General features: G+C 54.2%; 1 protein-coding gene across 2 annotated transcripts; it reads right to left on the minus strand.

Moving 5' to 3' along the window:
* Positions 1 to 371: 371 nt before the first annotated feature.
* LRRN1 (leucine rich repeat neuronal 1) lies at positions 372 to 24,447 on the minus strand. 2 transcript variants are annotated; one of them, XM_064156165.1, is made up of 2 exons: positions 24,208 to 24,447; positions 372 to 3,621 (listed from the first exon to the last, which is right to left on the minus strand). In XM_064156165.1, the coding sequence occupies exon 2, from the start codon at positions 3,403 to 3,405 to the stop codon at positions 1,255 to 1,257; it is 2,151 nt and encodes a 716-aa protein (XP_064012235.1). In that variant the 5' UTR covers positions 3,406 to 3,621; positions 24,208 to 24,447; the 3' UTR covers positions 372 to 1,254. The 2 variants fall into 2 exon arrangements, 1 of the variants encoding a protein (XP_064012235.1); XR_010305141.1 differs by lacking the exon at positions 372 to 3,621 and adding an exon at positions 14,721 to 14,977.
* Between the last annotated feature and the right edge of the window lie 485 nt (positions 24,448 to 24,932).

Below are 24,932 nucleotides of genomic sequence, written 5' to 3' on the forward strand. Positions count from 1 at the left end.
GAAAGGAAGAAAGGAAGAAAGGAAGAAAGGAAGAAAGGAAGAAAGGAGGAAAGAGAGGAAGAGAGGAAGGAAGGAAGGAAGGAAGGAAGGAAGGAAGGAAGGAAGGAAGGAAGGAAGGAAGGAAGGAAGGAAGGAAGGAAGGAAGGAAGGAAGGAAGGAAGGAAGGAAGAAAAAGAAAGAAAGAGAGGAAGAGAGGAAGAGAGGAAGAGAGGAAGAGAGGAAGAGAGGAAGGAAGGAAGGAGGGAAGGAAGGAAGGAAGAAAGAAAGAAAGAAAGAAAGAAAGAAAGAAAGAAAGAAAGAAAGAAAGAAAGAAAGAAAGAAAGAAAGAAAGAAAGAAAGAAAGAAAGAAAGAAAGAAAAAAAGAAAGAAAAAGAAGGGGGAAATTAAAAAGAAAAGAAAATGAGAAGGAAACTAAATTTATTTGAGCTCCATTAAACACCGCTGCGGAGGTGATGTCAACACAACAAAACTCTAAATACTCTTCAAAAGTGCCTACTAAAGAGAAGGAGACCAAAAAAAAAGATCAACATTTAGTCTGTTACATTAAAAAGAAATAAAACTCCTCAGGTGTACGTTTTTCTATTGCCTGTTAGCTTGGCCTAAAACCTCCTCGGCTACTACGTGAAGAAAAGGAAACGCAAGGCTCCGAGTCAAAACCCTTCCCATCAGCTGATACAACGTTCCAGTGCAGTCAGCTAACATCCTTCCAGCTCTTCTCTCGGCCTCCCAGGTCCTCAGCTCAGCCTTACAGACCTAACTCAGCGCAGCCTCCCAACCCTCTGCGAGATGCTGCGCTCCACGGATGGCTTCAGAGGAGCTGGGGCTGTGCTGCTGGCTCACCAGGTGACCCCGAGCTTCTCCTGGCTTTGCTTCAGCTCTGCAGTTAGAAGAGCATTCAGTTCAGCATAACAAAACGAGTTTAACATAACAAACCAAGAAAATTAAAAGAAAGAAGGGGACAACACCCCCCAAAATCCAAGGAAAGGAAAGGTGGAAGCTGGGTGAAGCTGCCATTTGTGTCAACCGGTTGCGATACGCTGTACTAAAAACTCCTGAAGTAGCCTCCTGTCCTCGCCCCTCTGCCACCGACCAGCAAAGGCAAAAATACAAAAGTCTTCGACTCCTCAGGGTTGGTTTGTTTGTTTGTTTTGTTTTTTTGCAGAATAAAGCAAAAAAAAAGGAAAAAAAAAACAAAAAAGAAAAAAGAAGTCTTTTGTGCTCCTTACTACCAGAAGCAAAAGATTATCCTCTGAGTTACCACATGTAATAGCTTCTGGATGTGTCGACTTGGGTGGGCTTGGTCTCCGTGGATCCATCCTTGTCCTTCTCGCTGTCGCCTTCCCAGAGGTTGATGAGGGGTGGGTAGAGCTCGTTGAGGGGGATGGAAGAGGTCTTTTGCATATATTTTTTCAGGGAGTGGTGGTAGTTTTTCCTCTTGAACCTTTTGGCGATGTAAACGGAGACGGAGGCCAGGCTGATGACGGCAAACATGGAGCCCATGACCGCTGCCAGGGCGGTGCTGGTCTCCTGGTCGGAGATGTCCAGGGCGAAGGCGGCGTTCTTCGTCGTGACGTTGACGCAGGACCTCTGCGTCTGCTGGTGGATGTTGGAGACGGTCAGGCACACCTCGTAGTCCGTGGAGGGCTGGAGGTGCGTCAGGTTGTACTCGTGCACGTCGACGGGGACCCTGGCCGTGTAGGTGATGTGGGGGTTGTCGATCTTCATGGTGGCCGAGGACCATTTGAGGTTGGAAGTCATGACGTTGGAGTTGACCTTCCAGGAAACCAGGATGGAATGGGACTCGGCCTGCTTGACGTAGATCTTGAGGACCTGGGTGCCGTCCAGCAGCGTTCCGTTCACCCGGATGGTAGCCACCCTGGTGTCAGCCCCTTCTACGTTTTGAGCCACGCAGGTGTACCTCCCGGAGTCTTCCACCTGGATGTTGGAGATTTCCAGGGTGCCCTCGCTGCTCAGCCTGTATTTGTCAGAGAGACTCTCGACAGTCACTTTATTGCCTAGAGGGGTGACCCAGTAAATTTCTGGCTCGGGTTCTGCCATGGCCCGACAGTCTAACAACACTGTCATGCCAATGTCCAAGTTCAAGTGGTTAGGAAAGGTCTCGTGAGAGATCATTGGAAGACATTGCTCGTTTGAGTCCTGGATTAGCACTTCCTTCACCTGCTGCCCTCTGTACTCGGGAGGCATGGCGCAGAACATGGAGAGGGGCTCCATGAATCGGATGTTGGTCTTGTTGGAATTGATCCAGTGGATGACGCAGTCGCACCTGAGCGGGTTGCTGTGGATGCTGATCTCGCGCAGGTTGGGAAGGGACTCCACCGTCTTTTGGTAGACAGCATTCAAGGCATTGTTGTTGAGCATCAGGCTCTCCAGGGCGGGGACGTTGCGGAACGCCAGGCGGTGGATGTAGGACAGCTTTGGGTTGTTGGTGGCTTCCAGCTTGGTGAGCTCCGGCAGGTTGTCCAGGGCGTACCTGTCCACAGAAACCAGCTCTCCCATGTTATTGATCCCCAGCTCCTTCAGCCTCAGCATGTTCCTGAAGTCGCCTTCTTGGATTTTGTGAATGGGGTTTTTGTTGAGATCCAGGAACTTTAAGTTTGGGACTTTCTCAAGCGCCAGCTGAGGAACTTTCACCAGTTTGTTGTCGTAGAAGGAGAGGCTTTCAAGGCTGTCCAAGCCTACCAGGGCGTTGCCGGGGATGTCTGTGAGGTACATACCTGCCAGCACCAGGCTCCGGAGGTTTGAGAGCGGCTTGAAGTTCATATCCAGTATTCCAATCACTGGATTCTCTCCGATCATGAGGATCTCCAAGTTGGGGGTAGAGTCAAACCATCGGCTGTCGATCACCTTTAACTTGTTGGAGTTGAGGTGCAGCCTCAAGAGGTTCTTCAGGCCCGAGAAGGCGTTCGCGGCGATGCTGCTGATCTGGTTGTGGTTGATGTAGAGCTCCTGCAGGTTGCAGAGGTCTTGCAAGCAGTAGTCGCTCATCTCGGTGATCTGGTTCTCCTCCAGGTGCAGGGTGGTGAGCTGGGTGAGGTTGGAGAGCCCCACGTCCCTGATGCTCGTGAAGTTGTTCTGGGAAAAGTCCAGCTCTGTCAAGTTGAAGAGCTGCTGCAGCTCCTCTGTGGTCCTGGCGATGTTGTTGCTCTGCAGCAGCAGGACCTGGGTGTCGCTGGAGAGGTTGCTGGGGATCTTTGTCAGCCGCAGGTCGTTGCAGTCAACCGTTGTGGCTTCCCTGTAGGTGGACTGAGGTGTAAACCAGGGCCTGATCTCGCAGACGCAGAGCTGCGGGCACTCGTTGCTCTGCACGGAAGACTCGGCGAAGGAGTGCGTTAGCAGCTCCAGCAGCAGCTGGCAGACAGTCAGAGCGACTCCCGCCCGCGCCATGCCGCCCGCTCCTGCCCCTCAGCGCAGCCGCACGCCCCGCGGGGAAGCTGCTGCCGGGCACCGCGTGTAAAGCCTGCAGGTTAAGGTGGAAGGCTTGGACATCCAGAAGCTGAAAGATGGGTTTCTGGGTCTAGAGAAGGCAGCAACTGCTCTGAAGGCTCTCGGTTGCTCCTCTGTGTGCCACAGCCTTCTGCCAGTCGGTGTCTGGCGATGTTCCTGGAAGCAGAAGAGGGTAGAAGTTAGGCTCAGCTGGTAGCCTGCTGATGTTTTATTGAATTGCTCATCTTCCAGAGAAAAATACCTAAAAACAATCAGTACTGAACCACTCAGCTCTCTCAGCACAATCCTCACCTGGGGGAGTTCACCTAGGTAGGCTCTGGAACTCTTTTCTGCTTGGGATTGACACCACAAAGCTCCGAGTTTTCTGCTACTGAAACCTTTAAGGCTCGGTTGGACAGAACCATAGGATCAAGCAGGTTGGAATAGAATCATAGAATCAACCAGGTTGGAAGAGAGCTCCAAGCTCAGCCAGCCCAACCTAGCACCCAGCCCTGCCCAACCAACCAGACCATGGCACTAAGTGCCCCAGCCAGGCTTGGCTGCAACACCTCCAGGCACGGCCACTCCACCACCTCCCTGGGCAGCCCATTCCAATGCCAATCACTCTCTCTGACAACAGCTTCCTAACAACATCCAGCCTGAACCTGCCCTGGCTGGGCCAGCTCACTTCAGCTACACCATCACCTAGAAGGGCTGGACCAGATGGCCCTTGGGATGCCTTCCAGCCTGGCTCTGTGATTTTTTTGGCTGCACTGAAGAGCAAAACCTTTCAGCTTCGTTAAAAGGCAGAGCTTTTCCTCCCTCGTTTGACTCCCCTTTGTTAGAGTGCCTTGAGAAGCGCAGGTGGTGGAGGACACCCTGGCGACTGCAGCTGGGTCTCAAAGGAAGGCTCAGTGTCATCTTGATGGGAGCCTGTGTGCCAGAGCTGGCCCCAAGGCTGAGATTCCAGGTGTGGGGAATTAAAGCTCAGGATGTTACTGCTTTATAAATTTCAAGCTCCACACAGATGAACTTTGCCAAACTTGATCCGAGTTAATCAAATCGGTTCCAGATAACAGCTCAGATCTAATCCAGCTAAGCACCAAACAACAGCAGTAAATTTGATTAGCTGAACGTCCTGTCCTTATTCCAGCTGTCTGCACAGCACTCTGCATCCTCTGGGAATTGCTTACCACCATTCCAGGCTGCTCTGTAACCAAACCGTTTGTGTCTTCTTAGCCTGGAGCTGTTGGCGTTGCAGTAAGTTTGAATGAGCCCAGCGGTGTCCGCTGTAGCTCACCAACCTGTGCTGTCCTTAAACACAAGCTCAAGGACAAGCTGAGCTCCTAGGAAAACCTTCCTCATCCTCACTCCATTTATCACAGAATGGCAGAGGCTGGAAGGGGCCTCGAGAGCTCATCCAGTCCAACCCCCCTGCCAGAGGGCAGGATCACCTAGATCAGATCACACAAGAACACATCCAGGCAGGTTTAGAGTATCTCCAGAGAGGGAGACTCCACAACCCCTCTCCAGAGAGGGAGACTCCACAACCCCCCTGGGCAGCCTGTTCCAGGGTTCTGGCACCCTCACAGGGAAAAAAAATCCTCCTCAGGTTTAAATGAAAAGACCTGGACAGAATTGTCTGGAGAGGAACCTCATGAAGTTCAGCAAGGGCAAGAGTGGGGTCCTGAAGCTGGGGAGGAAGAACCTCCTGCAGCAATACAGGTGAAGGGGGAGCTGCTGGGAAGCAGCTGTGTGGAGAAGGACCTGGGGGTGCTGCTGGCACTTTAGGACATGGTTTAATGGCCAGGGTGGCATTTGGAGAAGGACCTGGGGGTGCTGCTGGCACTTTGGGACATGGTTTAATGGCCAGGGTGGCATTTGGAGAAGGACCTGGGGGTGCTGCTGGCACTTTGGGACATGGTTTAATGGCCAGGGTGGTGTTTGGAGAAGGACCTGGGGGTGCTGCTGGCACTTTGGGACATGGTTTAATGGCCAGGGTGGCATTTGGAGAAGGACCTGGGGGTGCTGCTGGCACTTTGGGACATGGTTTAATGGCCAGGGTGGTGTTTGGCAGGCTGCTGGGACTCGATGACCTGGGAGGTCTTTTCCAGCCAGAGCAATAGGAGATGTTTCTGGTCCAGCTTCCCAGCCTTGGCTCAGTAACCTGTATCTAAGCAGGTGAAGATGAAAGAGCCCTGCCCTAGGAGCTGTGGGCCCTGCTGCTGTTTTAGCAGCGATTTAGCCCTGCTGCAGTTATGCTGTTCATGTAATACCTTGAAAATGAATCTGCCTGAGAAGACTTTCCAAAGCTTCCTTTGAAATATGCTGGGGCACATCTAGATGGTGGGGAAAAAAAAAACCCACTCATCAAATCTGAGCCTTCCTTTGTTGAATATTGAGATCCTCTTACTTGCACATCCCATTTATTGTTCCTGCTTGCTAAAGAGGCATGTCTGGGTTTATTGGCTGCAGCTGTGGGTTTCTGATCACTGCAGACATATGATTCTACAAGTTCCTGGTGACACTTTCTCATCTCTAGCTATTTTCTACAGCAAATTGATTTAATTTTCTTTAAGTGGAAAAATGTTCTTCAGAAATGACCTGCACATTACTGTCTGCAGTCCCCCCCCCCCAGCCCAGGGCAGCTGGGATGAGGCTCTAAATGCCAGTCCAGTAAATTCTGATCTGCTCCACACACTCCAGTCCATTTTTAGTGTTCTGCTTCTCTGAATGGCAGCCCAGGGGCCACAGCATGAGGGAAAAGCCAAGCCATGGACTTCTGCTTGTGCTGTGAAACCTCATCCATCACTGATCAAAACTAAAGCTGCTATCAGTGGAAAAGTGCACTGCAGGGTGAGGTACAGCTCAGTAAGGGAGACAAGGAGCAATGGCTTGGAGCTGGAAGAAGGGAGGCTGACTGGAGATGAGGAAGCAATTGTTGACAGGGAGGGTGGAAAGACACTGGCACAGGTTGCCCAGGGAGGTTGTGGCTGTCCCCTCCCTGCAGACGTTCAGGGCCAGGTTGGGCAGGGTTGGAACTGGATGAGCTTTAGGCTCCCTTCCAATCCAAACCATTCTGTGAATCTATACATAGCTTCTGTCCTGCCCTTTTGATTGCCCATGTTGGCTCTCATGGCTTAAGAAGCAGCTGCCAGCTCTCTGGGGTCACCAACAGCCATGCCTTTGCCTCTGGCTATCTCAGCTTTCCAGTCCTTGCAGTGTTGGTAGAGCTGGCACAGACACCCCGGTGACATTTAGTGTCCGAAGGGACAGAGCAGCACAGTGTTAGCTGATGTCAGTCACAGACTCATCAGAGAATGGCCTGACTTGGAAGGGACCCTAAAGGTCATCTAGTTCCAACCCCCTTGCCATGGGCAGGGACACTTCTGCTTTCCAAGTACTGGAGCAGGCTGCCCAGGGAGGTGGAAGTGTCACTGTCATGGAGGTGTTCAAGGGCTGTGTGGACTTGGCACTTGAGGACATGCTTTGATGGCTGTGGTGGTGCAGAACTGAGGGCTGAGCTCAGTGCTCTTGCAGCTCTTTTCCAGCCAGAAGAGTTCTGTGCCTCTGTGTTTTGTGCTAGGTGACCTCCTTACAGGGAGCTGTAGAGAGCAGTGAGCTCTGTCCTCAGCCTCCTCTTCTCCAGACCAAACACCCTCAGCTCCCTCAGCCGCTCCTCCCCAGCCCTGTTCTCCAGGCCCTCCCCCAGCCTTGCTGCCCTTCTCTGGACTCAAATATGTCCAAACCTGCCTGGGCATTGTGATGCTGGGCAAGCTGCTGTGGGTGCCCCTGCTTTAGCAGGGGGGTTGTTACTGGGTGAGTCCCAGAGGTCCCTTCCAACCCCCACCGTGCTGGGATGCTATTAAGGTGCTGTCACTTCCTCAGCAACTGCATTAATGGTCACTGCTGCAGGAGGGAGGAACAGCATGGCTTGACCATGGCTGTTTGTGTGTCTCTTCTGAAACAACAATGCCAGCACAGAAAACCTCTCCACAGTCAGGTCATTCCTGCAACATTTCTTTCTGCTTGCAAGGAGCATCAGCAGAGATTGTGGCTGGCAGCCCTTTGTACTGACTGTGCCCAGATACACTTGGAGGGATCAGAAACTCAGAGAAAATTACCTGGGGCTAAGACAAGCAATTTATTTGGCACTTGCTGTGAGCCCCAAGCGGAGCTGCAGCACCAACACAGCTCTCCACAGCAACACTTTCAGATCTGGAGCCCCAGTGCTGCAGCTGGCCAGTAGAAAACTCTGCTGCTAATGACTCCTGCAGCTTCCTTGTTTCCCCATCATCATTGTCATCATTACTTGGGAAATTACTGCTCCAGGAGCACCCTCATGGGATCCCAGCAGGGACCTCTGGAGATCAGCCAGCCCAGCCCCCTTGCCAAAGCAGGGCACCCCCAGCAGCTTGCCCAGCAGCACAGTGCCCAGCTAGGGCTGGAAGCTCTCCAAGCAAGGAGACTCCACAACATCTCTGGGCAGCCTGCTCCAGGCCTCCAGCACCCTCACAACAAACAACTTTCTCCTGCTGCTCAGATGCAACCTCCTGGGCTCCAGTCTGTGCCCATTGCCCTTTGTGCTGTCCTTGGGCACCACTGACAAGGGTCTGGCCCCATCCTCTTGCCCCCCACAGGTGCTTTAGCTCCTACTGAGCATTGCTCAGCTTCCTTCTGGGGCTGTTCTTCTGCAGGCTCTCAGCCCTTAGAGCTCTCAGCCTTTGCTCCTCACAGAGCTCCAGGCCCCTCAGCAGCTTTGGACTTTCCAGTCCGCCCTTGGACTCTCTCCAGCAGTTCCCTGTCTCTCTTGAGCTGGGAAGCCCAGAACTGGCCCCACATGTGGCCTCACTGGTGGCACTTGCTGGTCACACTGCTCTTAGTGCACCCCAGGTGGTCCTCTTGGCTCCAGGAGCACACTGCTGGCTCATGCTGACCTTGCTGTCCACTGGCACTGCCAGGTCCTTCTCCACAGAGCTGCTTTCCAGCAGGTCAGCCTCTCAGCTGCACTGCTGCAGGGAGTTGTTCCTCCCCGGGTGCAGGACCCACAGTGAGCTGTGCAGAGTCCCTGACGTCAGCTTAGCAGCCTGAGCTGTGTGAAACATGGAAATGCCAAACTGGGGAACATCAGGGGAAAGGCATCCCCAGCTCTGAAGGTGGCAGCTCCTTACTGAGAGGCAGAACAAAGCCAGAGCCCTCAGGAGATGTAATACCAGCAGAAAGCTTCCCAGCACCCTCAGGGCTTTCCAGCGGTTCAGGTCTGGGTGGGGTTTTTTTTTGTCCTTGCATACAAAGCCAACTTTTTCTCCCTGTCTGTGCACAAATTCCATCCCAATGAAAGCTGTGTTTAATTTTAGGATAAGCTCTGGTGAGCAGGCCACTTGCTGTATTTCAGGACAGCCTTTATCAGTGGTTCCTCTGAAAAACACTGCTCTTATCTCCACCAAAGACAGGCAAAGAGCATCCTATTCAGACAGCCTGTGCTGCAGAAACAGCCTGCTAGATCTGTGCAGTTCTACCTCATGCAGCTCTGTTCTTCAGCCTCCCAGCTGATACAGTGCTTGTCATTCACATGCTGCAGTCGGTTTGCAGGAGAGCACAAGAACCCTTTTCATTCATAGGCTGATGCTGAGTAGAGGGGCCTGGGTACCATGCAGAGAGCACAACTGGGTGGTATCCAGCCCCTCCTGCACTCCCCTTCAGGGCCCACCACATCAGCCATGGAACTGCAGCCCAGCTTCTGTCATCTGCTGGAAAACCTCCTGCAAGCTGCCATGAGCAGGTCCTGTGAGGCAGCTGAGGAGTACAGAGTGCTCTCTGAGCTGGGGGGTGTCAGAGGGCGTAGGCTGCTGAGTTGGGGGAACCAAAAACACCCTCAGGAAACCACTGCAAACCTGAAAGGCTTCAGCAAAGCTTGGCGAAGGCTCTGGAGAACAGGGCTGGGAAGGAGCAGCTGAGGGAGCTGGGGGTGTGCAGTGTGGAGGAGGATGAGGGCAGAGCTCATTGCTTTCTACAGCTCCTTGAGAGGAGGCTGCAGTGAGCTGGGGGTTGGGCTCTGCTCCCTAGGCTCAGGTGATAGAAGGAGAAGAAAAGTCCTGAGACGGTGCCAGGGGAGGGCTAGATTGGAGATCAGGAAAAAACTTCTGTGCTGCAAGAGTGGTCAGGGACTGGCACAGGCTGCCCAGGGAGGTGGTGGAGTCCTCATCCCTGGAGGTGTGCAAGAAAGGTGTGGCCATGGCACTTGGGGTCCTGGCTTAGTGGCCATGGTGGGGCTGGGCTGAAGGTTGGGCTGGATGATCTTGGAGGCCTTTTCCAACCCAAACAATTCTATGGCTCTATTGCTACTGCACACTTGTGCAGTGGTGATACTGTGACGTTAGAAGCCCAAGTGAGCTGCTCCCTTGGTGTGGTTACTCCCTGAGGTGAGTCTCTCCCGGGACATCAGAGGCTGTTCCTTCATCGCTCCTCACTCCGTGCCCTGCCCCTCTCCAGCACAAAGGCAGCAGGAAAGCTTTTCTTTCACCTGATGCAGAGGAATCATCATGATCCTCATTTCCCCCTCACTACCAGATATAACTTTCTCCAGAGCAGCTTTCCTGACAACCAGCCCAGTAACTTCCACTGCCAGCTCAAAACCACTTTCCTGAGCCCTTCCTGGCAGCCCTTTCCTTCCGCAATGGTGCACAGGACAGGTTCCTCCAGTTATGGAGGACAAACCACTTCCATTCCACCTGCACATCTTGTAAGGCACTCACAGCCCTAATGTACATTTGAAATGCAAGAGAGGATTTAAACCTAATTGGTTTGAGCTTGTAGAGTGTCTAAAATTTACAGAGCATAACTAATTCTGGAAGACCTGCTCCAGCTCTGCTGTGCACTTACTGCAGCTGCTGGCTGAGGAACAGGAGATGAGCAAGGCTGCAGGAATGCTGCTGCCTCTGCAAGAGCAGCAGTGGAACAGGTTGCCCAGGGAGGCTGTGGGTGCCCCCTGCCTGGAGGTGTTCAAGGCCAGGATGGATGAAGCCTTGAGCAGTTGAGGTTGGTGGGAGATGTCCCTGGCCATGGCAGGGGGTTGGCACTGGATGAGCATTAAGGTCCTTTCCAACCCATTCTGTGGATCTAGTTCTGGAGCCCCCAGCACAAGCAGCACATGGAAGTGTTGGAGCCAGTGCAGAGGAGGCCACCAAGATGCTGAGAGGGCTGCAGCAGCTCTGCTCTGGGCACAGGCTGAGAGAGTTTGGGCTGTGCAGGCTGGAGAGGAGAAGGCTTACAGGAGACCTTGGAGTGGCCTTGCAGGATCTGAATGGGGCTGCAGGAGGGCTGGGGAGGGACTATTGACAAGGTCTGGTAATGACAGGATGAGGAGGAATGGGTTTGAAGTGGCAGAGGGGAGATTGAAACTGGATGTTAGGAAAGGGTCCTTATCAGTGAGGGTGGGGAGACCCTGGCACAGGTTGCCCAGGGAGGTGGTGAAGCACAGAAGCACAGGATGTGATCAAAGTGTTAATAATAATAAAACCAGGGAGCACAGGAGAAGTATTTTCATCCAGGAGAAATTTGGATGTCAGAGCTCCACAGGACTTTGATGAAGCCACAGAAAATTCCTCTTCCTCTCCTCTTTTTCATCCCCTTTTTGCTGACTGGCTTTCTGGCAGTGTGATTATTTTGCTTCCTACACAGTTCTAGATAAAACTCCACTTTGATGAGTCACTCAGGAATCCCCCACAGTTGGGAAAGACCCCAGTGTGGAAGGAGTTGTTACTACCAGAAAGGAGTTGTTACTAGCAGGAAAAGCAAAGCAAATAATTCCTGTGCTAGAAATGGAAGCCAATAAATAAACCCTGCAATGAGTCAGTAGCTCAGGAGGCAGTCATAAAATCAACATAAAGATCAGCCCTGCCAAGGGGAAATCGTTAGGGACTGACCTGCTGCAAGGCAGCTCCAGAGAATGGGTTAAGTTGGAAGGGACCTCAAAGCTGAGCCAGTTCCAACCCAACACCACGGGCAGGGACACCTCCCTCTAGAACAGGTTGCTCAAGGTCTCATCCAACCTGGCCTTGGGCATCTCCAGGGAGGTTGTGGAGCACAGAAGCACCCAATGTGATCAAAGATCATCAAGTCCCTCTGCATCTGCGTTGGGGACTGAGTGGCTGGAAAGCAGCCAGGAGGAAAGGGACCTGGGGGTACTGATAGGTAGTAGGCTGAAGATGAGCCAGCAGTGTGCCCAGGTGGCCTGCATCAGGAAGAGTGTGGGCAGCAGGACAAGGGAGGTTCTTCTGCCCCTGTAATCAGCACTGCTCAGGCCACACCTGCAGTGCTGTGTCCAGTTCTGGGCTCCTCCATTGCAGAGAGATGCTGAGGTGCTGGAAGGTGTTTGGAGAAGGGCATTGAGGCTGGGGAGGGGCCTGGAGCACAGCCCTGTGAGGAGAGGCTGAGGGAGCTGGGGGGGTGCAGCCTGCAGCAGAGGAGGCTCAGGGCAGAGCTCATTGCTGCCTGCAGCTCCCTGCAGGGAGGTTGTAGCCAGGTGGGGTTGGGCTCTGCTGCCAGGCAGCCAGCAACAGAACAAGGGGACACAGCCTGAAGCTGTGGCAGGGCAGGTTCAGGCTGGATGTTGTTAGGAAGTTGTTGGCAGAGAGAGTGATTGGCATTGGAATGGGCTGCCCAGGGAGGTGGTGGAGTGGCCGTGGCTGGAGGTGTTGAAGCCAAGCCTGGCTGGGGCACTGAGTGCCATGGTCTGGTTGGTTGGGCAGGGCTGGGTGCTAGGTTGGGCTGGCTGAGCTTGGAGCTCTCTTCCATCCTGAGTGATTCTGTGATTCTATGGTTCTGTGATCCTTCCTGCAGGGTCCCTTCAGCTCTTGGCAGGCAGCTCTAAGGCCCTCCCAGAGTCTCCTCTTCTCCAAGCTGCACACCCTCAGCTCCCTCAGCCTGTCCTTGTAGCAGAGGAGCTCCAGCCCTTGGATCATCTCTTTCCTTGGCTGTGCTCTGTGTTTAGTGCTCAACTATTGATGATTAAGTATTAAACTCCATTTTACTCCTGGCCTGCATCTCTGTCTGTGCAACCCAGACGTGCAGCAGGCTTCTACAGCCCTCAGCCCTTAGAATGAAATAGATTCTATTGATTTTTTGCCTCAGAATTATATGGTTGCAAGATCAAATTCTCTATTGCTGAGCCATATTTACATATAAATGTTACTGAAACCACCTCTTGAATCGACTGATGTGGAGACTCCTCACTTTTCACTCCACTTCATGGGCATACCAACAAGAGAAGAAATGAATGCATCAGGGGAGGTGCTGGGATGCAGCAGAAAGCCAAGCACCAAGACACAGGTCTGGAATTCAACCAGGTCAGGATGAGGTGGAAGGAATTTCACTGAGTGGCCACAGATTTGGGTTTGGTGCTGCTCTGAATTGAAGCTTTACTCTGAGCTAAGAAAAAAGTTCCTTTCTGCCCAGGGAGAGAGCTGCAGCTCAGCAGCCTCCCCCTTCTCACAGCTCTTTTCATGCTTTTTAAAAGGCCTCCACAGGCAGTTTGGGTTTCTGATGTCCTCCTGCTCCCACCCACAGCTGGTTGCCCAACATCACAGCCTGTATGGACTGTGTGAGGAAATGCCCTCAGCTTGCACCGGGGGAGGCTTAGGTTGGACATCAGAAGAAACTTCTTCACTGAAAGGGTTCTCAAAGCCTGGCCCAGGCTGCCCAGGGAGGTGGTTGACTGCCTATGCCTGAAGATGTTTCAAAGAGGTAGAGGTGTGGTGCAGAAGGACATGGTTGAGCACCAACCTTGGGGGAGTTAGAGAATGATTGCACTCAACGACCAAAATTATTCTGTTTCCCATCATTAGGTCATTCCCAAACTGCTCAAGGCACATAGCTTGGGACATCAGGCAGGTCTCCTGCCATGCCACCAGCAAAGCTGAGGGTGGTGCCAATGTATCCCTCATCACGGAATCAAGCAGGCTGGAAGAGAGCTCCAAGCTCCTCCAGCCCAACCCAGCACCCAGTCCTGCCCAACCAACCAGACCATGGCACTAAGTGCCCCAGCCAGGCTTGGCTTCAACACCTCCAGCCACGGCCACTCCACCACCTCCCTGGGCAGCCCATTCCAATGCCAATCACTCTCTCTGACAACAACTTCCTAACAACATCCAGCCTGGACCTGCCCTGGCACAGCTTGAGCCTCTGTCCCCTTCTTCTGGTGCTGGCTGCCTGGCAGCAGAGCCCAACCCCACCTGGCTACAGCCTCCCTGCAGGCAGCTGCAGGCAGCAATGAGCTCTGCCCTGAGCCTCCTCTGCTGCAGGCTGCACGCCCCCAGCTCCCTCAGCCTCTCCTCACAGGGCTGTGCTCCAGGCCCCTCCCCAGCCTTGCTGCCCTGCTCTCAACACCTTCCAGCACCTCAACATCTCTTGAATTGAGTGGTCCAGAACTGGATGGAACAGATGTTTTGAAACTTGTTTTGTTTCATGCAGAACCTATCACAGTCCTGCTTGGAGAAGTTCACAAGAGAAAATAAGTGCCACTGAATGCATTTGTGTGCTTAAGAACAGATCTATCAGTCGTTCCTTTGGCTCCAGCTGGTCTTGTCCTGGCCCAGCCAGCAGTTTTTCAACAGACAGGTTTCTTTCAGAGGTGTTTGCAAGGTAGAGAGGGACTGAAATTGGTGCCTACTGCAGAAAAGGGAGTTTGCTTCTTGCTCTCCAGAATTTGAGGGTGTTGATGCTTTATAGTGAGGTGAAGACTTAATCTAAGGTGGCTCACTGGAGTACAGGAATGCTTAATTTGCATAGATATTTAAGGTGGGGCTGGACAGGGCTCTGGGCAACCTGATCGAGTTGAGGATGTCCCTGCTGCCTGCAGAGGGGTTGGACTGGATGAGCTTTGGAGGTCCTTTCCAACCCAGATCATTCCATGATTCAAGCACAGCCTGGCTGGGGCACTTAGTGCCATGGTCTGGTTGGTTGGGCAGGGCTGGGTGCTAGGTTGGGCTGGAGGAGCTTGGAGCTCTCTTCCAACCTGGCTGATCCTAGGATTCTGTGATGCTGTGGTCTGGTTGATTGGCCAGGACTGGGAGATAGGTAGGATTGGAATGAGCTTGGAAGTCTCTTCCAACCTGGCTGATTCTGGGATTCTAGACTGAACTTGGCTGATTTTAAGGGGAGCAGAAAGAGAAAGGAAAACATTTACCAAGGGATGTATTAGAAAAACATTTCTCTGCTTTTACTCAGTGCCTTATAGGTGAATGAAAGCATTTTGAAGAGCTATTTTGAAGCAGCTCTTTATGACCTTTCCCCAAGTGGTTCACCTGTGGGTAGGCCAAAGTTGTCTTTGCAGCACAGTGCCTGTTGTGAGCGCTGGGTCTCTGCAGCCAGCAGTATTTACTCTGTTAAGGGTGATGGATGATTTGTGATTCCCCAATTGAGCAAGGCCAATCAGCAGCTCATCTGCATCCTCCTCATTCTGTGCAGCACATTAGCCAGGTATGCCTGCTGTCACTGGGGAGTTTTGGGCTTCATCAAACACATCATAGGATGCCTGAAAAGTGGAAGTGGAGGATCCATTACATCCATGAGAAACACTTTCAAGGTACAAAAAGGCAACCCAAGCTTTGATTGATACTGCATGAAGATCAATGATTCTCTCCAAGTCACTTTGAGGTGTTTCTCACAAGTTGGTTTGAAATTACTTAAGCTCAGGATGGTGAGAGCCTGGCCCAGGTTGCCCAGAGAGGTGGGAGATGCCCCATCCTTGGAAACACCCCAGGTCAGGGTGTGGGCTATGAGCACCCTGCTCTAGTTACACATGTCCCTGCTGGCTGCAGGGAGGTTGGACTGGATGAGCCCAGTGAGGCCTGGGGATCTTTTGGGACCTCCTCACTAGCAGTCCCCAGGAAAGATGAGGCTGCCCTGTCCAGCTGAGCCTCATAGAATCATGGAATCAACCAGGTTGGAAGAGACCTCAAAGATCATCCAGTCCAACCTATCCCCCAGCTCTATCCAGTCAACTAGACTGTGCCAGGGAGCCACAGCAGAGCAGAACCATGCTGGTGGGTAGATCATGCTCTAGTCCTGCTCCTGGAGCATCAGGGCATGAACAGCATCACCCACCCTGACACCTCCCTGGGCTTTTGCTCCCTTCTCATGCAAGAATCACAGAGTGCTTTAGGTTGGAAGGGACCTTTCAAGGTCATCCAGTCCAATCCCCCCTGCAGTCAGCAGAGATGTCCTCCACTAGAGCAGGTTGCTCAGAGCCCCAGACACCTTGAGCTGGAATGTTTCTAAGGATGGGGCATCTCTCACCTCTCTGGGCAACCTGGGCCAAGTTCTCACCATCCTGAGTGTAAAATTCTTCCTTCTCTCTTGTCTGAGCCTCCCCTCCCTGCAGAAGCCACCCACACCTTGCCCACCCCAGCTGTGTGGGCCGTGGCTGGGTGCAGGCGAGGAGCTGCTGTGGTGGGACCAGCTGCATGTGCCCCTTGGCCAGCACCAGAGTAGCCAGCAAGAGGCAAACCTTGCCACATAGCTTGGCAGAGGGGAGCTTGGCTCCCAAATGCAGCAGAGACTGCTGCTCTGATCAGAGCTGACAGATGCACGAGTGAGGCTGGGCAGTTAAACACCTGCAGATGAGGTGGTGACAGCCTCTAAATAAAGCCCAGGAGGAATTGTTGTCTCCAGCATTAAGTGGACCTCTCTGGCTTGTGGAAATACTGCCCTGTGCTTGCCCTCAGGCCCGAAGGGCAGCACCTCAGGAGGGAGAGTTATGGAGTGAGGCTGCTGTGCCCTGTAAAGCAGGCAAAGAGCTCTTTCCCCTGGCACTTTCCTACCTCCTGTGCATCCTCAGTGCAGCAGCCTGTTAAATATTTCAAGGCTGTTACTTACAACTGCTTTGTCCTGTCCTTCTTTAAGTTAAAAAGGAAAGAAAAAAAGCAGGAGGTATCTACTGCAGCTCAAATCTTGATCTTCAGAAACTGGGCTCCAGGTAAAGGAACAAAAAAAAAAGCAGGACCTGATTCTCTTGCTAATTCAGGCAGCTGGAAAGTCAGGGAAGTGCTGGCTGCTGTCACCAAACCAACATCTTCTGAGCTAGCAGGTGGAGGCACAAAACGCATTCTGCAGGAGAATTTAAGGGCAGAGACTAATTCTCCTCCCACTGATGCCAAAGACTTCTGCTGTCTTCAAGAGGAGGAGAATTAGGCCAATCCAAAATAGGCCAATCCAGTATTTTCCTTCAGTGCCATAGGTAGGAAAATGCAAAATGACATCCAAATAGCAAAACAACAGCTGAGGGAAGCTGCAGAGCTTCAGGCAGCAGGGAGCAAGAGAATGTGGTAGGGACAGACTTTGGTCTGGGTACCTCTTCCACCTGGCTGGGCTCCTGTTGGTTGATCTTCAGAAGTCCACTACTGGAGACTTAACTACAGAGCTACAGGGAAAGAATGAGACTGGAGAAATCATAGCCCAGGTAATGCACATCCTCAGGGCAGTGCTTCTTAGCAGAGTGGAATGGTTTGGGTTGGAAGGGACCTCCTAAGGGCATCCAGTGCAACCCCCCTGCAGTCAGCAGGGACATCCTGCACTAGAGCAGGTTGCTCACAGCCTGGTTCAGTCTGACCATGAGTATCTCCAGGGATGGGGCCTCAACCATGTCCCTGTGCAACCTGCTGCAGTGTTGCAGCAGCCTCCTGGTGCAGAACTTGCTCCTCACATCCAATCTGCATCTGCTCTGCTCTCATTTCAAACCACTGCCCTGCGCCTGTCCCTGCAGGCCTCTGGGAACAGTCCCTCTGCAGCCTGCTTGCAGCCCCTTCAGCTACTGGAAGACAGCTCTGAGGTCTCCCTAGAGCCTTCTCTTCTCCAGGCTGAACCTCAGCTCCCTCAGCCTGTCCTCATAGCCCTCTGATGTCTCTTTGCAGCATGAAGCACACTGAGAAGTGTTGTTATGTCCTGGGTTTGTGTCATGCCAACTAAAGAGCTTCTAAGTCAGCTCCAGGAATTTCTTGACCTTTGCCCATCTTGGGTAGGTGTTCATTGTAGAGACAAAACTCTGTGGCAGTACTTTTCAGGGCAGTTTTCCAAGTTTCTGAACATCCTAGAATTCCAGCATGGGGGTATTTGGAAGGGACCTCTGGAGCTCAGCCAGTCCAGCCCCACTGCTACAGCAGGGCACCCCCAGCAGCTTGCCCAGCAGCACAGTGCCCAGCTGGCCTTGGCAGCTCTCCGCACCAGGACACTCCACAGCCTCTCTGGGCAGCCTGCTCCAGACCTCCAGCACCCTCACAACAAACAACTTCCTCCTCCTGTTCAAATGCAACCCCCTGGGTGCCAGTTTGTGACCTTGACACTCAGCACCACTGAGCAGAGCCTGGCCCCATCCTCCTGCCCCCTAGCCCTCAGCAGCTGCGTAACCTCCACTGCACTCTCTCCAGTAGTGCTCTTCAACTGGGGAGCCCAGAATTGGACTCAGGACTCCAGATTTGGCCTCACTAGGGCATGGCTGGGGCAGGTCCCTTCCTTCTTGTCTGCTTCCCACGATCCCAGCAGGTGTTGCCAAGCTTCAGAACACCACCAGGAGAAAACTGCTTTGACTCCAAAGCTGTGTTTTGAGTAGAGCTCATGGTGCTGCAGGTTAAAGACAGATGTGATTTGTGTTTGCCACAGCATTGAAAGCCTGATCCTGCTGCTGACTTGGCTGCTCTTGAGTCTGGGATTCATCATTCCTGGAAGCATCACCCCATGATAGCATTTCCAACTGGGAGATTCATAGAATGCCTTAGGTTGGAAGGGATCTCAGAGCTCACCTACTCCGACCTCCACCCATGGGCAGGGAGGTCTCAACTAGACTCAGCTGCTCAAGGTCTCATCCAGCCTGGCCTTGAACCCTCCCAAGCAAGGGCCATCCACAGCCTCACCATCCTCATAGCGAGGAACTTCTTCCTCAGCTCCAGTCTAACCCTGCTCTCCCTCAGCTGTCCTGAAATGCATCTTCCCTGGCAAGGAGCGTGATCTAAAGAGCAGGGAGGAGAGATGGATTTATGTGCTTCCAGAAAACTTTACACTGATTTTCCACCCCCCAGTCCTGTGCCTACAAAATGTCTGCCATGGGGAGGGGAGGAGGAGAGAAAAACCTAACAGAAAATCATCTGGAGCTTGGCAGGATGAAGGCTCACACGTGTATTGTTCGTGTAGCTATGGTAACCTACAAATGCCACCAGTGTTTCCATTTCATACACAAATGAGGGGACAGCTGTGGGGACCACATGGCTGCCAATGCAACAATCTCTGTGGCTTGGGCAGAAAATTACAACTCATTTATATTAATCAGGGCTCCAGAGTGCAGCCACCTCCCTGCTGAAAGGAGAGGATTCTTTGGCTCCTCAGCAGACATTGTCAGCAGCCTGCTGCTTTGCTGGGTGGGAGAGAGAGCAGAGAAATGCTGTGCCCAGGCAGCACCCTCGGAGATCATAGAATCAGGGTTGGAAGGGAGCACAAGGAGCAGCCAGGTCCAACCCCCCTGCCTTGGGCAGGGACACCTCACACTAGAGCAGACTGCCCACAGCTTCAGCCAGCCTGGCCTTAAACACCTCCAGGGATGAGGCTTCCACCTCCTCCCTGGGCAGTCCCTTCCAGCCTCTCCCCACCCTCATGCTGAACAACTTCTTCCTAACCTCCAGTCTGACTCTCCTCATTTCCAGCTTTGTTCCATTCCCCCCAGTCCTATCACTGCCTGACAGCCTAAAAAGTCCCTCCCCAGCTTTCTTGTAGCCCCCTGCAGATACTGAAAGGTCACCTCACTTCTTCCCTTCTGGTGTCCATTTCCTGATGCTTCATCTGAGCCTGAGGGGTTCTTTAGTCTGCAGAAGAGGAGGCTGGGGGAGACCTCATTGCTCTGCAACTCTGAGAGAGGAGGTTGGAGTGAGGTGAGGGTTGGTCTCTTCTCCCTAGTTAACAAGTGGTAGGACAAGAGGAGACAGCCTCAAGTTGCACCAGGGGAGGTTTAGGTTGGGCATTAGGAATAAATTTCCTACAGAGAGAGTGGTCAGGGACTGGAGTGAGCTGCCCAGGGAGGTGGTGCAGTCCCCCACCCTGGCTGTGTTTCAGGGTGCTTTGGATGTGGTGCTTGGGGCTATGGTTTAAGGTGACTCTTGTAGAGCAGGGCTCTAGGTTGGACTTGGTGACCCTGAGGGGCTCTGCCAGCCTGCATGGTGCTGTCATTAGAAGAAACTTCTTCACTGAAAGGGTTCTCAAGGCTGGCACAGGCTGCCCAGGAGGGTGGTGGAGTCCCCACCCCTGAGGGTGGCACAGAGATGTGTCCCTCGGCACCACATTTGGTAGAGTCAGAGAACGATTGGACTCCCTTAAAGGTCTTTTCCAGCCCAAACGATTCCATGGCTCTGAGCCTGACACAAAGCCTGACCTGGGACCAGGCATGCCCCAGGGGGTTCACCCGGGGAAGCAGCAGTAATGACATGGCCTAGAGCTGCAACACATTTCCCCAGGCAGACAAAAATGCCTTTTCTCCTTACCCACACCAAGCTGCTAAACAAATCATCCAAAGGATTGAAACCACAACCAGCAGTGGTAGTCGAAGTGGGTGTGGAGTTGGTCCCAGCCCTAGCCACAGCACCAGAAGGTTGCCCTGACTCGGTAACGTGGCTGAATTACCTTTGCAGTCAGTGCTACACTACACAGGCTGCAGCAGCAGCACCGATGCTCGGCTGAGCTTATGATTCATCCAAGGTGCTTTAAGTGGCCCTACAGGAAAACATCCACCATCAGGAGCTGGTGGCTGCCAGCCTGCTGACAGAAGGATGCAGCAGCAACGCAGCACAGCCACCAGCAAAACTTTTCCCTGCCTCCTGCGGTGCCAGCAACGCTGTGCAGAGGTCACACAAAAGGCTGCAGCAGCTCGCACAGACACAGAGTTGTTTGGGTTGGAAAAGCCCTCTGAGATCGTCCAGCAGCAGCCTAACGCCTCCAGGTCGTCAAACCATGTCCCAGAGGGCCATGGCCACACCTTTCTTCAGTACCTTCAGGGATGGGGACTCCACCACCTCCTTGGGCAGCCTGTGCCAGTGCCTGGCCACTCTGGCAGCAAAGACTTTTTCCTCATCTCCAACCTAACCCTCCCCTGGCACAGTTTCAGGCCATTTCTTCTCCTTCTATCACCTGATCCAAGGGAGAAAAGACCAACCCTACCTGGCTAGGTGTCTCTAGAGTAGGGTGCCCCTGCCCATGGCAGGGAAGTTGGAACTGGGTGATCCTTGTGGTCCCTTCCATCTTTGACTGATTCTGTGACTCTATGGCTCCAGCCTCCTTTCGGGGAGTTGCAGAGAGCAGTCCTAGCAGCAGCTGGGCTTTCTCTCAGCGTTTCCCTGTGACACGGTGCTGAAAGCTTTCACCAGCTCTTATTTCAGCGGTGGCATTTCCTCCGTGAGCTGCAGCCCCAGGCACACGGGAGTGGTTTTCTCCCAGTGCTTCCCAGCCTCCGAGCTGGAGCCGCGCCCACACAGTTGTCTGAGCCCTGCTGCATCCAACTGAACAGAAGTTTCTTTCTGCAGCCTAAGGCTGGATGTGCTCAGCGTTATTCCTGTCTCTAGGAAAGGTCTCTCACAGTGCAGATTGTAGAGCTTTGAACCCTTTCATCATCTATGCAACTTGATAGAAGCCCTGATGCCCTTTAACAGTCAGCAGTAGTGCTCATGTCTGGTGCAGGGGCATGGAGAGCAGCCTGCAGCATCACAGCAACTCGGAGCCCAGAACACCTCTGAGGGTGCAGATCCTGGAGGGGCTGCACAGCACTTTCATTCAGACTACTTCTGATCTGCCAAGGCAGAAGTTTAGCTCTTGCAAAGCCCCAACTTGGCTCTTTCTCACAGTGGGCACTTGGGGCTGAGTGGTTCTAAAGTTTGATGCTGAGGGGCTGTGGGGGTGAGAGAGCTCCAGGGCTGATCAGACAGAAGTGTCTCCTCCCTGGAGGTGTTCAAGACCAGGCTGGATGATGCCTTGAGCAACCTGGGCTGGTGGAAGATGTCCCTGCCCGTGGCAGGGAGTTGGAACTCGGTGGTTGTTAAGGTCCCTTCCAACCCAAAGCATTTTATGAGTCTATGAAATCCTGCACCCTCCAGTGCTGGCTCACCTGGGAAGCTCCATGCAGTGTTGCTTTCCCTCTCTCTCTCTCTCAAGTCCTGCACCCTCCAGTGCTGGCTCACCTGGGAAGCTCCATGCAGTGTTGGTTTTCCTCTCTCTCTCTCAAGTCCTGCACCCTCCAGTGCTGGCTCACCTGGGAAGCTCCATGCAGTGTTGGTTTCCCTCTCTCTCAAGTCCTGCACCCTCCACTGCTGGCTCACCTGGGAAGCTCCATGCAGTGTTGGTTTCCCTCTCTCTCTCTCAAGTCCTGCACCCTCCAGTGCTGGCTCACCTGGGAAGCTCCATGCAGTGTTGGTTTCCCTCTCCTCTCTCAAGTCCTGCACCCTCCACTGCTGGCTCACCTGGGAAGCTCCATGCAGTGTTGGTTTCCCTCTCCTCTCTCAAGTCCTGCACCCTCCAGTGCTGGCTCACCTGGGAAGCTCCATGCAGTGTTGGTTTCCCTCTCTCTCAAGTCCTGCACCCTCCACTGCTGGCTCACCTGGGAAGCTCCATGCAGTGTTGGTTTCCCTCTCTCTCTCTCAAGTCCTGCACCCTCCAGTGCTGGCTCACCTGGGAAGCTCCATGCAGTGCTGCTTTCCCTCTCTCTGTGTGTCTGACTTTTAAAGTCCTGCTTTCAGGACTTTTGGATGTACCCTGGTGGGATCCTTCTGACACCAGCCAGACCTGCTGCACTGTGTGCCTGCGAGATCACCTTGTGTACACCTCAATTAATCCCTGTGAGGGGTTTGTTGCTCAGAAATACCAAATTCCTTTCAGGGGGAAGTCAAGGAAAGACTTCAAGGTTCGCAAACCATGAGGGATCTGTGACTTGGGACCTGCCACACAGCTCCCGGAAGCAACGATGAGCAACCTGTGCCTGATCTCTCTCCCTTAGACATCATTTTCTGCTTGAGGGTTTGATTCCATTACTTTTCCTTCTCTCTCCTGGTGGGAAAAACTCACCCAACCAGCACTAAATAACTCGGGGAAAGATGTAAACCAGCAGCAGGCCAACATCTGCCGCGTCCCTCCCGGTGTGGCAGAGCCTGCTGACACAATGCGCTCCCTCTCCCCTCTCAAAGGGGCCGTTCCAGGCGACGGGGGGGGGAGGCTGTCCCCAGCTCTCAATGGCCCCTTTGACAGCCGCCAGCCCGCAACAAAGGGGAGCCGAGCGGGGCCACTCGCCCTTTGTCCCGCGCTGTGGCCACGCAGGGCTCCCAGCATCTTTAAGGCAACAAAAAGGAAACCTACATAATCCCAGATCCCAGCGTGGTGGGGGCTGGAAGGGATCTCTGCAGCTCAGCCAGCCCAACCTCCCTGCCCCAGCAGGGCAACCCCAGCAGCTTGCCCAGCAGCACAGTGCCCAGCTGGCCTTGGCAGCTCTCCACACCAGGACACTCCACAGCCTCTCTGGGCAGCCTGCTCCAGGCCTCCAGCACCCTCACAGCAAACAACTTTCTCCTCCTGCTCACATGGCACCTCCTGGGCTCCAGTCTGTGCCCAGTGCCCCTTGTGCTGTGCCTGGGCAGCACTGAGCAGAGCCTGGCCCCAGCCTCTTGCCCCCCACAGCTCCTTTATCTCTTGCTGAGCATTGCTCAGCTGCCCTCTGGGGTTGCTCTTCTGCAGGCTCAACAGCTTCAGGGCTCTCAGCCTGTGCTGCTCCCAGAGATGCTCCACTCCTCTCAGCACCTTCCCAGCCGCCCCTGGACTCTCCTTAGCAGTTCCCTGTCTCATGAATTGGGGATCCCAGAGCTGGATCCAGTGCTGCCGACGTGGCCCCCATCAGCGGGTGCAGAATGCAGCGGCGGAGCTGCAGCAGGCAGGCAGGGCAGGGGACAGGAGCTGGGAGGGAGCAGGGTCAGGGCAGCAGCTCCCCAGCCGCAGTGCCCCAGGTGCGGAGCGGGGCCGCTTCAGCCCCAGCGGCTGCCCCGGCTCACCGTGACCCCGGCGGCGGGAGGAAGGTGGCGGAGCCGCGGGCAGCCCCCGCTCGCACACACTGCGCCTTTATCCGCTCTTTCTGAAGCGCTATTGTTCCTCTGAAGGCTCCTTGTCTTTTCAAATTCCTGCGGGTGAATGGCTGAGGCAAGACATCTGCCGGGATACGCTGCCATTGGCATGCAAATCCCGGCCGGGGGACGCTGCCAGCCCCGCCACGCAGCCGGCACCGGGCCCCGCTCCGCTCCCCCCGCACCCCCGCGGCTGCTCCGGGGCCCAGGTACGCGGCTGAGAAACCAGCGAGGGGGAAAAAAAACCCAAACCAGCGGCGCCTGTGGCAGCCAAAGCAAGGCAGAGGGAAAGCGGAGCGGCTTGGGGGGGGAGGATGCTGCAGCCTCCGCTTCTCCGCGGGATGCTCCGCGCAAACACCGCATCCTCCATCCCCTTCACCCGGGATGCTCCCGTTGCGGTACCAAAATCACCTCCCCGCACCGAAAAAAGCCCGCGGGAACTTTTCCCGGGAGCGGCCGGGGGAGGTGCCGGGTTCATCACCGCGGAAACTTTCCTGCTTCCCAGACCCGCTGCGGACCGGACCCCCCTGCAGCACAGCCCAGAAAGCCTGCTCCGGGGATCTTCAGCGCAGCGGGGTCACCGAGCGTCCCCGCGCCGCTCCCGCCAAGCCGCTTCCATCCCGGCGGCACTTACCGGCGGCTGGGATTAGCTCCCCGGCTCCCGGTTGCTCTCCCCCGGGGGCTGCCCGCGGAGGCTGCGCGGTGAGCGGCACATCCGCGGTTCTACCGCGGCTTGAAACGAGGCTCAAGAAATGGAGGTGGCGGCGGGGAGGACACGGGATCGCTGCTAGCTTCCTTCCCGCTTCCCACAGGGAGTAAAGGAAGCACCGGGTGGAGGAGGAGGATGCGGTACCCAGAGCCGCTGCCTGCTCTGTGCTGCTGCTGGTGAGCACCTGGGTAGGCGCCGGTGGTCAGCTGATGAGCTCAGCGCTCATTGGCTGCCCGGCAACCAGCTGGAGGGGGGGCGGGGTTGCGGGAGGGCGGGGCTGAGGCGTGCCCACGCCCCCTGCCCCACCCTCCATCAGTCCCGCCCCGCCCCGAGGTAGCTGTGAGCTGCCGTCAGTAGGTTTCAGAGTGAACAGCTCGCAGGAGCCTTTCCAGCAGGTGTGGCAGCAGCCCTGCGGGTTGCTTCGGCTGACCTGGCAGTGGAGAATGGCTCCATCGTTAGAGCATCGTACAATGGGTTAGGTTGGAAGGGACCTCAAAGCTCAGCCAACCCAACACCATAGGCAGGGACACCTCCCACTAGAACAGGTTGCTCAAGGTCTCATCCAGCCTGGTCCTGAACACCTCCAGGGAGGTGGTGGAGCACAGAAGCACCCAACGTGATCTTTGATCACGTTGGGTGCTTCTGTGCTC

Source organism: Pogoniulus pusillus, chromosome 16 (assembly GCF_015220805.1).
Source record: "Pogoniulus pusillus isolate bPogPus1 chromosome 16, bPogPus1.pri, whole genome shotgun sequence".
NCBI lineage: Eukaryota > Metazoa > Chordata > Aves > Piciformes > Lybiidae > Pogoniulus > Pogoniulus pusillus.

Excerpts from the sequence above, each read along its gene's own strand:
- LRRN1 (XM_064156165.1), bottom strand. The coding sequence starts at position 3,405 with ATGGCGCGGGCGGGAGTCGCTCTGACTGTCTGCCAGCTGCTGCTGGAG.